General features: G+C 39.9%; 2 protein-coding genes across 3 annotated transcripts in view; one reads left to right on the top strand and one right to left on the bottom strand.

Moving 5' to 3' along the window:
• Positions 1–10539, top strand: part of ANXA7 (annexin A7) — an 11802-nt gene extending 1263 nt beyond the window's left edge. The window contains exons 2-12 of the mRNA XM_008643716.2: positions 1755–1974; positions 2290–2391; positions 3491–3531; positions 3796–3898; positions 4182–4276; positions 4947–5060; positions 6317–6487; positions 7986–8156; positions 8270–8345; positions 9549–9661; positions 10188–10539. Of these exons, the coding sequence (XP_008641938.1) occupies positions 1755–1974; positions 2290–2391; positions 3491–3531; positions 3796–3898; positions 4182–4276; positions 4947–5060; positions 6317–6487; positions 7986–8156; positions 8270–8345; positions 9549–9661; positions 10188–10310 (1329 nt within the window). The 3' untranslated portion in view covers positions 10311–10539. The remainder of the gene's footprint in view (positions 1–1754; positions 1975–2289; positions 2392–3490; positions 3532–3795; positions 3899–4181; positions 4277–4946; positions 5061–6316; positions 6488–7985; positions 8157–8269; positions 8346–9548; positions 9662–10187) is intronic.
• The window catches only part of PPP3CB (protein phosphatase 3 catalytic subunit beta), a 36737-nt gene continuing 30036 nt past the window's right edge, over positions 7259–13959 (bottom strand). For both annotated transcript variants that reach the window (XR_001859282.1, XR_001859283.1), the window contains 3 exons: positions 13536–13594; positions 12851–12919; positions 7259–7638 (listed from right to left, as the gene is read on the bottom strand). The gene's annotated coding sequence lies outside the window, so the exon portion shown is untranslated. The remainder of the gene's footprint in view (positions 7639–12850; positions 12920–13535; positions 13595–13959) is intronic.

Below are 13959 nucleotides of genomic sequence, written 5' to 3'. Positions count from 1 at the left end.
TGCTGAACCCTCATGATTTTAGCTGTTGTTTATTTTTAAATACATCTGAAAACATTTTTTTTTCTTAGCTAGCATTTAAAAAATGGCCAACTTCAATTAATTCATTTAAAAGACCTTCTAGACTTGTTATCAATGATTTTCTACTCTCATTGATGATGCCCAATGTGATAACCAATTCAAAAAGCATATGTGAAATTATTTTTTTCTGCAGCACTGGTAGTTATCTGAGCAGGGCTTTTGAGGATCCTAATTTTGGATTTATGAATCTAAATTCCAATAAAATATTTTTGTTGAGTCTAGCAGGGAAATATCCAACTGCACCCCTGGGGAAAAGAATATTATATAGCCTGGGCACAGAAATTTGGGGGTAGAAATCTTGGGGCAGCCAAACCCAAGGAGAACATTGGAGCTAGGCTTTGCTGCTCTGCACTTTATTTCTGTTTTCTGGGGTCAAGAATGAATGTGTACTGTATGTAATGTGTGACCCATATTTCTAAAGCTATTCAGTAAAGATGATCCCCAGCAAGGGAGTAATGGGTCCATCCATTATGCTTCATTATGAAGCTGATTTTAAATACTTGATTTCTAAGATCAAGTATAATGGCTTTTACCTTACAGTGCTTTCCCTTAGAGATCCAGATCATTAAAGTAAATATTTCTAATATATCTTAATGCTAATAGCAACCTTTGTGGTATGGCTGGTAAATCATACATGTAGCAAAACAAATATATAGGTGTTGGACTTGTTCTTTTTATTTAAAACCTGTAGTAGGTGTTCAGTCTGACTCAGTGATCCAGAATTAGTCATTGAATATCCATGCTTTATAACCTGGATTCCAAAGGAAGTGGGAAAAAACTCCCAAGAAGTTCTTACCCTGTAACATTTGAAAATACTGTTTGTGCAATAGAGGCAGAAGTTTCAAAGCTACTGTGCTCGTGCAAGTCTTGTAACAGGGGGTGAGCTCCTGATGATTCATAGAGAGCAAGCTGAGCTGAGCTCACCTCTTCCTTGTGTGGCATAGAAAGAGCAGCTTTCCAGTAAGGGACCAGGTGTCCCAGTGGCTGACAAGTGAAGTGTGGCTCAGCACTGCCAAGTCCTCAGGGAGGAAGGCTAATGACACACCAGGCTTCAGCAAGAGCACCTCTGGAATACTGTGTCTGGTTGTGGCCTCCCAGTACAACAAAGATGTGAACAAAGAGGAGCATGTCTGGGGAAGGCTGCTTGCCTGGAGAAGAGCAAGTCTTCTGCTGCGTGAGAAGGAGCCATAGAGACATTGGAGCCAACTCGTGTCGGGGTACACAGTGAAAGGGCAGCTAGCAAATACAGGTTGCAATTTGGTTTGAGGAAAACATTTTTCACTGTAAGGGCAGTCAAACACTGCAGCAGGGGCCTAGAGAGGCTGTGAATTTGCCATTCCTTGTATATACTGAAAACCTGACTATCAGGCTTTGCATAACCTCACCCAACTCCAAAGCTGGCCCTGCTTTGAGGGTGGATGGGATCACAGGTCATCCAGAGGTGACTTCCACCCTGCAGCACCCTCTGATTCTGTGTCAACGAAGGAGATGCATCAGAAAACCCAACCAAGAGGACCCCACCCAGGCTTCAGGAATTCTGCTGCTGCTGCTTCAAGCCCTGCATCTAATTGTATAATTCACGTTGTTATTATTCATGTGGACATTCTGGCAGCTTGGGAGTTTTTACTCGAATGTGCTGTTAACAGGCATACAGACATCCCATTTCTGTGTTTCAGCCAACAGGACAGGAGTCTGTCTATCCACCAGCTGGTCAGTACCCCTATCCCACCACCGTTCCTGGAGGATTCCCTCCATCAGGAGGAGGTACCTTTCCTGCAGCACCACCAAATGCTGCATTTCCAGGGGCAGCAGGATATTCTGCCCTGGGGGGCTACCCTGCTTCAGGGAGCTTCCCTGGAGCTCCCCAGGCTGGAGGAATGCCACCTTATTCTGGAGGTAAGAGTACCAGCCAGAAGTGATTTCCAGTGTCAGCATTCCCTGTGCTCGTTAGAAGTAGTAAAGAAAAGCAGCTTTGTTCAGTGATCAGCTCAGGCAGCAGCACACAGGCAGCCAGCCAGGTTGCCATCCAGCAGGAAATACCTGCATGCTGATGGCAGAGCCTTGGTGGTTCTGGGTCACTGCACTTACATGGAGAAACTGGTCTCTTACGTAGCTCTGCTCAATAACCTGACTCATGTTGTGTTAAAGAAGTCAAGTACAAAATACTAAGTGTGCTAAAGTCTGGGTTTTTTCCCCTGGCTTTGCTTCCAGGCCCTGGCTTTGCTGTGCCTCCCACTGGCCCTGGCTTTGGTGGCTATCCACAGCAGCCTCCCGCCCAAAGCTATGCTGGAGGTGGACCAGCACAAATTCCAGGTATGTCATATATAAGAAACTTTAAGCACCCAAGGTTAAACCGAGACCCCAGGATAGGTAGTAAGAAATTAGGCCCTTACCTTTGTTACTTGTAGCTGTTGAGGTTTGTATGCTGTGCACCTCCTGCCACCTTTCTTGACCGGGCCACTGAAGGGCTGATGAGAACCAGTTCCGTAGGTGCTACATCCAAAAGGGATGGATGTCCCTGAATAATGGTCATGATGCAGTGGTTTAGGTGCTTATTCTTTTTCAAACTGCAAGTATCTGATGAGAACTGTAAAATCCAGAGTCCATATTCAATAAGTATCTAGCAGTTCTGTTAATCTCAATTGCATTTTTCAGATCTGTGCGTTCACAATGATCCCTGGCATATTGGAGAAAGAGGAAAGGAAAATGCATACATTTGCTTAAAAGCAGTGCAGTGTTTGTAATGCTTTAAGTGGTCATTTACTATAAGAGATGATTTTTGTCCTGGAATATATCAGTTGTGTTTTAAAGAAATTCAAAGCAGCAAAACGTTTTTGTTTTATGATTGCTTTGTTAACTCTGGTACTAAGTTTCTATTAAAATGATAAGGAATGTCCATACATATTATGAATAAAAATAAAATTCCAGTACAAAAAAAATAGTTTTAGCTTTTGTATTCACAGTGCTTTTGATCACAGAATGAGATTCCTTCAATCCTTTCTGCAGCAATGAATTCTGAATATTTATTGTTTACATGCTAGGCATTTTAAAGTGTATATAACGGCTTTTAAAGAGAGCATGGGACACACATTCTTCATTTGTTTGGGCTATCTTGGCTTCTGTCAAAAATAGCAGAATTTCTTAAGGAGAGATCCTTCCAGTTCCCACAGCACCAGTAAGTTTAGTAATTTTAGAATTGTCTTGCTAGTGTATGTATCAAAATGAATCCGTGATTGCTTCTTCCCATTATTCCCAAGGAAAGAAATTCAGTTACTGATTGTGGTAGGTATCATTACTTAGGAAACAGATTGTGTACAGTGGCAGGTTTGGCTTTATATTCAGATTAGATGGTATTTTTACAATAAGAGGAGATGTAATTAATTTCTTCTACCTTGTTCTTTATTTTCACTAGGATTTCCTGGTGGACAAGTACCATCCCCAATGCCTGGTCCGGTATGTGCTGTTTTCTCTCCTAGAATTAATCTTATGTGGCCTCTGTAGTTTTAATGTTTTTACAGCTGATTTCCAATGGTTTAGACTGTGTTCTGCATCAGGAGTTTCCATCTACCCTCAGAGTAATGTTGCCCTCATTCTGTGTTAGAGTAAGAAATGGAGAATTAACGGACAGTGCCTTCTGAAGTACTGATTGCAGAGCTGTGATTTTAATTTGAATTTATATTGTGCAGATATCTAGTTATGTGTGACTCTTATTTTCAGCCTGCTGCAGTGGTTCAGTATACCCAGGGTACAATTCAAGCTGCTCCAAACTTTGATGCTGGAAGGGATGCAGAAATTCTACGCAAAGCTATGAAGGGTTTTGGTAAGCAAAGAAGCTTTCGTTCCTATTGATCTAACTTCTTAATGCCATTTTGTTGTTTTCTTCAGTTTTTATTTAACTATACTTCCCCCCCGCCCAGCTTTTCAAAAGTTACATTTTCAAAAGGGCCTGGGCTATTTAGTAGATGAAGTTCCATAGAAAATTTGGTAGACTTAAATAGCAGCCACTTACTATGTAACTATGCCCAAATGCAACAGTATAAAATGCACAGTTTTGGGGGGGACTATATTGCATTCTTACATGACATTGCCCTTCTGTTTCCAAGGAACTGATGAGCAGGCCATCATAAATGTTGTTGCTAACCGCTCCAATGATCAAAGGCAAAAAATCAAGGCAGCTTTCAAGACTATGTATGGCAAGGTACGTTCACTAGTTCTTTGAATTGGTAAACAAAACCAAACTTTCAGCTGCTGCTTTAACTGCCTGGTTGCATTTTAGTCCTGGGAGTGATTTGGACATTTTTTAAAATATACTTCTTTTAGTTATGTTCCTTATATATTGCGATATTTGACATAGTGTGGTCCTGATACCTGGAAGAAGCAGGGGTGGGGGAAGGCTGGAGGCTGTCTCTGTCCCTGACCATGCAAGAAGCTTCTCTGCTTCTCTAATGCTTGATGGAAAGTAATCAAGCTTAAACTGCCCTTGTATTTGTGTCTGAAACTACTGAGTTTTTTATGCACACAAAGCAGCACTGAAATATTTTTCCCAAGAAAAAACTGAGAAACTGATTGAGGATTGGATAGTAAATAAAAGTCCAGGTTAATTTAATTTCTTCCCTCTGTCATCTTTGCAACTTAAAGTGAAATTTTGTAGTTGTGGCATTTAATAACATCTCAAATAGTGAGGAGATAATGGAGAAGAGCTGAGGTGTCAGAGGAAAGATTTTCATAAGAAACAAAGCTTTACAGGAAAAACAGCACAAAGGTAGAAATAAGTCATAAAAGTAAATTCTAGTTTGATCTTTCTTTGGTATATAATCTGTATATGCCTAACACTCTGCAAAGCTCTTTTTGTGTTTGTAATTGAACAGGATTTAATTAAAGATCTGAAGTCTGAGTTAAGTGGTAATGTGGAAGAACTGATTCTAGCGCTCTTCATGCCTAGTACCTACTATGATGCCTGGAGCTTACGTCATGCAATGAAGGTATGGTATTCCTGTGAAGGAAACAGTTTAAAATGACCTTAAAATGCTCATCTAAGAATACCTGGTCCCAGCATTGTTGAAAAATCTGCTAGTGTCAAATAAATCCTGGAAATGGAGGGCTTAAAATTATTTTCTGCTGTGTCCCCCAGTTCCAGATGATTTCTGCAGGATTAGCCAATTCAGGGCAGATGTCCACTCAGTAGAGGAAGAAACGCAGCAGGACAGAACCTTGTTCTCTACCACTTGGACATAATTATTGCTAGAACCTAAAAAGGGCCACGGTGCTGTTAAAACCATAGTCACTGTTTAAACTAAAGGTACATACCTTTCCTTACTAGGAACAAACCTTTGTTACTGAAAGGTATTTTTGGATTATCCGTTTTTTCCCCCCAAAAAAGACAATGAAAAAATAATTTCTTGAGGTCAGATGGATATATCTGTTCAAGTATAAAGACAGCATTTAGAGATTAGGTGAGCAAGTTGGTTTAAACTTTTAACTCAGATAAACTGGTACATCCAGCTGACTGGAACGTCTTGCTTGAGCTGCAGCAGCTAGCAGGTGGCTGATAGTGGAAATGAGTAACTCAACCCATGTATGAATGCACACCTTCTAGAAAACATGGAGCTTAAATGAAGATCTGCCTTTAATGGGGAATAGTCATTTTCAAAAATTCATAATATAAGATTTCCTAGAAGTCTCACATACATCCCCTCTCTTACCTAATCCTTGCCTGAATTGAGATGACCATGCCAGTAAGATCCCCCGGTACACAGAAATCACACTTAACTTTTATTGTGGGGAAAGGGAAGCATCTGTAAAAAGTTCCACGCTGAGGAAGCAGCCACATTTGGATAGGAAACACACTTGTGTACTGACCAGAATGGAATTTACATGTGTACCTTTGACTTCAATGATAATCATAAGGCTCTACCTTCCTATAGTAAGTTTCCAGATTAAGGCTGCCAAAGAATTTTCCTTCCTAAACCATTTTCCAGTTAACTTTGGCCAGTGTCACTGATGTGGATGTATAGTTTTGGGCTGTTTCTCTGAACTGGTGCAGAATGGCATGTTTGAGGAATCTTCATTCCATTTTAAGTGTACAGTAGACTTGGTGCTTTCACACTGCAAGGATACTGTTCTTACAAGGTAGATTGTATTAGGTTTTGAAATACCAGATGACTGGTATTATTTCACAGTTGAAGAAAACTGCATAGGTAGTGCTCTGTAGTTATGCCTTTGTTTTCTCTGCCTACAGGGAGCAGGCACGCAGGAGAGTGTGTTGATTGAGATCCTTTGCACAAGGACAAACCAGGAAATTCGCGAAATAGTGAACTGCTATAAATCAGAATTTGGAAGGGACATTGAAGAAGACATCAGATCAGACACTTCAGGACACTTTGAACGATTACTTATATCCATGTGCCAAGTGAGCTTTAATTATTATTTTTAAATAAGATAACAGTGTACAGTCTGATGTGTGTAGTCACAATGGCTCCATAAATAGCCTGTGTATGCTTAGTTAGAGGCTGGTTTTTAAGAAATTAGCCCATGGTCATTAATTTATTCCCTAAGATGTGACTCTTCAGTCCCTCCTCAAGAGATACTTCTTATCTGCAAATCCATGATGAATTGTGTGACCTAATTTAGCACCCTCAATTAGTATCAGAATTTATGTGGAAATATTGTGCAGATGCAACCAAGTGGTTCCCTAAAGCAGTGCTCTATACTGCTTTTAGAGCAGGATGCTTTTTATTTTTTGCATATGTTAACAAAGTAATCTGGGTGAAGCTGATTGGATAACCTCCGTGGTATGTAGAATGCCTCTGAGAATCCCTACAAACAAGGTAAGATGTGCCAGAGGGCAAAACCTGCTTCCCAAGTTACTCCATAGCCTGCCTTCCCCTTACATCACCAGAATTAGGGAGGTGCTGCTGCTGAACTCAGGTGACCACTGGAGTTTGTTTATCCCGTATCATTTACTAGGGCTCATTTTGTGTTGAGGAATAGTAACTTGCAGTTACCCATATTTAGGAAGAAATATGTAACTAATGCAACTTCCCACAGTTCTCTGATAAACTTGCCTATTTTGTGTTAGAATTTCTATGACACTTCTCTACCTCCTTGGCTTCTACCTTTGTGAGAGTTCACCTATGCTCTAGATATTTGGTTAAAAGTAAAAATCCAGAAGAAAGCAAACCTGGAGAAACTCATGCTGCTAATTTTTATTTTGATAAATCCAGTAGTTTACAATAACTGACAATCACATCATTTAAATAATATATTAACCACTACAGATACAACAGTATTCGAGAGAATGTATTCAGCCTAGTCAGCCAGTATGTTTAGCAGTATCCATCCATGCACCGGGCAGCAAAAAAACCAAAACAACCACCAAAGCACATAAAATGTCATACAAGCCCTACTGACACAAGTGTAGTAAGTGCTTTCTGGAGACATTCTTACTTGAAATAAGCAACTTCTAAATAAAATAGGAGGGAAACCTGAGATATTTCAGGTGTGCATATTCAGTAAGATAATTCATTAGTTCATTTGGGAAGAGTCTTTGCAACTTGAAGCCTAGAAACAAATCAAGAGAAAGCTTACATTATTAAGTAAAATAGAGAATTAAGTACAGTACTCAATTAGGACTATGAGATGGTTTGTAGGGTGAAGTTATCTGCGTCAGTGTATCTGCAGTTTAAAGCATGTCCTACAGATAGGGTTCTGAGCCACTTTTGTATTTGTTTCCTATAAAGAATACTAAACCAAAGAGGAGTTTTAAAGCAATGTAATGTATTTCAAACTATTTCTCTTTCTGCTTCAAGCTTTGAAGATGCATGCTTGGTGTCTATGTACCCTGCAAGCAGTTAAATCATAGCCTTCTCTGTGAAATTTTATTTGAAATCTGCTGTCTTTGCACTAAGGGTAATCGTGATGAGAATCAAACTGTGGATTATCAAAAAGCTCAAGAAGATGCTCAGCGTCTGTACCAAGCCGGTGAAGGAAAACTTGGGACTGATGAATCTTGCTTTAATATGGTTCTGGCAAGCAGAAGTTTTCCCCAACTGAAAGCAACCGTTGAGGCATACTCCAGGGTAGGAGTTCTTCACTGATTTCAAATAAGCTTGGTGAATGTAATTAACCTTAAATTAAGGTTCCAGTTGTTACTGCATTTCATCATCCACATATTAATCTCATTTATTTGTAGATTGCTAATCGTGATTTATTAAGCAGCATTGACCGAGAATTTTCTGGAAATGTGGAACGTGGTTTGAAGACTATTGGTAAGTTATATTGTTCTTCCCTCCCCTTATCCTTTAGGAATTAAACCTAAATGTAATCAAAGAAGAATCCAGTTCAGCACTGGCCATATGGCAAATGATCCCACAATCAGAGACTCTGCTAGCACAGAAGTAGCTTCAATTATTCAAATGATTCATCTTGCACTTAAATGAAGAAAACATGCATCCACCATGAAGAAGTCAGTTTCAAATAAGAAAAGACCACAGAGGAACTACTTGTCACTTCTCTGGGAAGGCAGGCAAGTGCACAGAACCAAAGGTCACTGGTTAGTGCTTGTAGCTGTATAATTTAGAGTTCTGCAAAAGGAGGTACCAGTGTCACAGAGCTGTGACTGGGTGTGCAGCTCCTCAGCAGAGACAGCTGAGCCACCCACACAGATAACCTCAGAGCCAACATGAACCTACTGAAGGCACAGTTCCTTTTCCACCCCCTTCCCCACCACCATCTACCCCAAAAAGCTCAGCAAAATAGAAGGCACCAGTTTGAATTCACTTTTTCCTACCGACTTGTTATAGCAAAGCAGTTCAACACAATTCAGCACAATTAACTGATAGTGAAAATCAGTAATATTTAGTAAATCTGGAGACACCAGTCATATCAGTGCTCACCCAAATGACAGCAATTCTGTAGCCATAATGGATAAGCAAAAACTTCCCAGAGTATATTCTACTCAGAGTTTAATGGGAAAAATTCAGGTCTGAGAATAAGGTAGAAGAATAACGGCTCATCTCTGAGTGTGAACAATCTACCTGAAACAAAATACCTGCTGTAACTACAAGAGCTACAGAACTACTAGAGAACCTTCTACCTTTGTACTTTTCTTAGTGAGATTCTAGCAATGGAACATGAGTAAAATACCTTGTGTCCCAGTACCAGCTACCCAAGGAGAAGAACTGGTTTTGAATTACCTGTTTGAGAGTTAAGATTTCAGTGCTTTGAAAAGCACTTCCCCAGAGGAGTTAACTGCTAATAACCGTAAGTTTTTGTGTGAAGGAGTAACTCATTTGTTCAACTTGAAAATAAGCTTATTAGCTTTATAAACAGGTCCCGTTATTCACAGTAACTGGATCTTCACTAATACCAACCTCTAGGTGTCTGCAGCAAAAATCCTGAGTTGATCTTGCCAGGTATCACTATACAGGATACAATACTGGAACTAATCCTAAAAATATACTTTGTTGCAGTGCAATGTGCTTTAAATCGCCCAGCCTTTTTTGCAGAAAGACTTTATTATTCTATGAAAGGAGCTGGCACAGATGATTCTACCCTCATCAGAATTGTAGTCACTCGCAGTGAGGTAAGAAATTTTCTCCTGTGTACAAGTCACATGCAGCAGAAAGCTATCTACCCAAACCAGCTTGTCACTTAGTCCTCCTTTCACAGCTGTAAAAACATGTACTGCATGAAGCTTTTATGGGGCTCACATTTAGATGAATGTATTAAATTAGTTTTAAAGCCAGCTTTCACGTAGTAATTTAATTAAGTCTGGCTAGACAGTAGTAACTGCTTGTTTTCCTTTTTAACTATTATTTCCCGTCTACATAGCAAATGAGCACCTCCAGGTGAGAAGTTCACCTGTTCAGAGTTAGGGCAGCACAATCCTAACAAAGCATGGAACAACTACTGGACTCTGCTTGGGGAGCTGCTCCTGTGTCCTTGGAGGGACCAGCTGGCTTGTCCACTGCACAGGGTTAATCATTGCACATCTCACCCTTGGCATGTGTTCTCTAGTTTGCAAGGGAGGAGATGTGGGGTGACTGTCTAGGATTTAAATCATACACTGTGGTTTAAGTTTTCTGCTTTTTTTTTTTGTCTTTGCATAGATTGACCTTGTGCAAATTAAACAGATGTTCACACAGATGTATCAGAAGACACTGGCAACAATGATAGCAAGTGATACAAGCGGTGATTACCGGCAGTTGCTGCTGGCAATTGTTGGGCAATAGAAGAGAATTATCTGGTTTTTTGGTTTGTTTTTTTTTTTAAACAAACTGAAGGACATGAAACATGCTTTACATAGATACTAACTATCCTTGTAAAAGAGTAATTTTAAAGGTTGCATAATCAAATATGCCTTCTTGATGATTCAGTAAGCTTTTTGCACTTACAATGCCTTAATTTACAGCACGTAATATTCTTCATTGTATAATAAAAAGATGTATCTTGTCTATTAGACCCTAAGCCTCAGTCTTTTTGACCCAGACAAAACCACTTCCCCTCTACTGCACTCCTGCATGAGTCTCTGTGGGAGTCAACTGTTTCAACCAAATGAATCTCCAGCACTCAACAAGTTTCCTGAAATACCTAAACTGCTGAGCTTACTGTGGAAGAGAAACAAAGCCTCAGGCTAGGATGTAAAGCATTTTACACCCCGTCCCCTTTTAATGTCTTTCCATCATAATGTTGAAAAACATTAAGTCACAATACACTGACAGTTTAGGGGCCTTGGCAGAATCTGACTGTACTCCCGGTATTAAATTCCTTAAACTACTGGTTAGTTACCATTATGCTTAAGGCAGCAATGAAAAGGAGAAATCAACTTGGATCTGATTTTGAAGTCTCTCCTTATAAAGGAGTAGGTTATACAGCAGCTGACCGAGCAGTGAAAAAGTGTTTATTTAAAACAAACCTGTAAATCCAACCCAAAGCAGTTGTGACCTACACGATATAAATGACTATGTGGATGTTTTCAAAGGATTTAAAGAGAGTAACTTTGCACAGCACATTTGGTTTTTTTAGAAGGCTGCAGTGAATTTGTCCCCAGCCATAAATTTAAGAGAAGCTTCGAGTCTGGCAGTAGTAGGCAGTGTGTTCCTTCAGCAATGCTTTAACAAGTAACAATTGCATTACAGGACACACAAAAAGCAAAAGCCTATTTCTAGTATCTCTCAGACAAAAATCACTAGGGCTGGTAGCGCTGGTTCCAATATGACAAACCTTTCACTCTGCACAGCATGAACACAGAGGTTTTTACACAGCAACAACAGATTATCAAGTGTATCATACCAAAAGAGCTTATCTATTTTACTTATATCACTGGTCTGCAACGTAAGTCTGATTTTAGACTATAAACTTTTTCTGATACTGGGAAATACAGTTCAGCTGGGTCAGATTAATTATTTCAAATACAAAATCAGTGGAAGTTGATTTGGAGAGACTAGAAGACATTTTACTCTGCACTGCTTTGGTCATCTTGGTGCAAGTATCCACTGAGATAGATATACGGGTGTGTATACAGATACCCATCTGTCAACAGCTTTCCAAGCTTGACCAAGATTCTTATAAGCTTTGGTTCTTGTTTCTTTGTTCATGAACAAACTTCCTTACAAGTGAAGCACCTTAACACTTAATAATTAAAGCATATTAGTGCATATCTATCTTTTTATGTGACTGAAAATCCCTACCACTTCACTTGTCATTCAAAGCGGAATATTGATTAAATCTGGCTCATACATACTATCACTAGAAAATGAACAGGTGAAGAGGGTTCTATGTTCTATTCTATGTGAATGTAAAACATTTACTTGTTTTATGGCAAAAATATTTTCATTACATGCTAGCAACAAAGAATTGTTAAATGGGTAGCAAGAATTGAATGATTGACAATGAAACAAAAAAAGTAGCAAAAAATAGGCAAGGAAAGACTGAACAGATATTGTCTATCCTGCCTCTGAAAAAGCCTTAATTTTCTACATAACTTATGTAATAGTGCTTTCAGATTAAACATTAGGAAAAAAGCAAGCTGTTAGGAGAGTCTTCCCTCCAAAAGCATTTAGACTCGCACCGGAAATGACCTCCCTTTCTAAGAGAAAAACAGCCTCAATCCCAACCATTTGGTTTTTTGCAAGGGGCCAATCTTCACAATTGAAGACATGAGACTGGGGCAATTTTCCATTTCACAACTGAATTTAACAAGCTTTGAAAGGAAAGCTGTTGTTTCACACTATAATTTTGGGAGGTGAGGGTGTTTGTTTGCCATTGAACTGGATACAGGTAGGTTGTGAACTTGGCTGTTCTTCCCCGTTTGGCTCAGCAAATGGCAGCACATTCCCTGACAGCACAAGTCCCTGCTGGAAAATAATCCCCTAAAACCTGACCCAGCATAGTCTGTACTTCTGCTTCTCAGTTCCACCAACACACAGTTACACTCTTTGGGGCAGAGACCCCAGCCCACCTCTGAATACTCGCTGCTGGTGCCCTCCAGGTAAGCACACCACAGATGCTGCTCCCACCCATCTGCTCAGAAGAAGTGACCCACATGTGTCTGCTGAGCCCAGGGCAGGGCAGGGAGGCAGTGACCACACCAGCTCAAACCAGGGACCTGCCTTGCCTCTCGCAGCTTTTGCTGCCTGTCCCCTTTGGCTGTCAAAGCCAAGCCTTCTCCCCTCTCTACCCAAGAACAGACTAAGGACATATAGATGACTTCTTTTTTTCTTCCCCTCCGTAAAATGCTGAAAGCATAAAACAAGTAATGCAAACTACTTACAGTTTTCAGGGAATAAGGATATAATTTCTCCCAAACAATATAAGAATTAGAGACAGCTCCAGACTCCACCTTACAGAAACACAGTAGTAAAAAATGAGTGCCTCCTTTACAAACAGGAACACCCCCAGATACAACCCTGTTACCCGACTACTTGCCTAAAGGGTGACAGGAGAAACACAGCATGAGAAATCAGGCCGACAACTACACAGTGAATTTTCCTTTACAGCAGATCTGCCTTCATATCTGGCAAAAACTACTACAGACAATGGACACTGGGAGTCCTTAAAGCAGCAAAATGGATGCTGCCAGGGAATCCTCACAGAAGTGACCATCATTGCTGCTGGGCACTTACTGCTATACAAGTATCAGAACCAGTTCTCTCCAATTACAGTGAGGTCTTTCCACACAAAGACTGTATCTATATTTTCTTCATATACACAATTCCAGCTACTCAAAATCCTCATCACAATCAAGATCTGAGTATCAAATCAGGACAAATAGTTTCTTGTGAGGTTGAGACATTTTCCACTAGCACTTAAAAGGAGAAAGGTACCATCAGCATGTTCATAATAAAATTTCAGTCATACTTCGTAATAGATTTCTGTTCTGCTCTAATATGACACCATATGCAGACTGTACAGCTCGCAGGCATGGGAGTGCTTCATAAAAAAGCCAAAAAACTTACCATTTTTAACTTGATCTTCTGCACTCAAACTCTGAGAAGAATTTCCAATTAGAATGCATCTGCAATAAAGTAAAATTGAATATTAAAACTCCCTTACCAACACTGCGTCACTTATCTTAATTCTCATCCTGTTCAGCAGCTTGTCCTTAGTTTAAAAAGAATATTCCAAAAGACTCATTTATGTGTCTGTACAGACTGTCAAAACAAACAATTTTCCCCCTCTGCCCAAAAAGCTGCCCCAACACACTTCAGTAGTCAAATGTTTAGTTCAACATATGGAACACAGCTAAGCATAAGAGTCTTTCTAGAGTCCACTAACCCTGCTCTGACAAGCGTGTACAAACCAAAAGTGGATGTCTGGTTTACCACACACAAAATATCTCTGAGAGAGAACTGAAAAGCAAAAAAAAAGCAGCAGGTATAA

Source organism: Corvus brachyrhynchos, unplaced genomic scaffold (genome assembly GCF_000691975.1).
Source record: "Corvus brachyrhynchos isolate BGI_N302 unplaced genomic scaffold, ASM69197v1 scaffold61, whole genome shotgun sequence".
Classification (NCBI taxonomy): domain Eukaryota; kingdom Metazoa; phylum Chordata; class Aves; order Passeriformes; family Corvidae; genus Corvus; species Corvus brachyrhynchos.
This window is presented reverse-complemented; position numbering and strand designations above follow the sequence as displayed.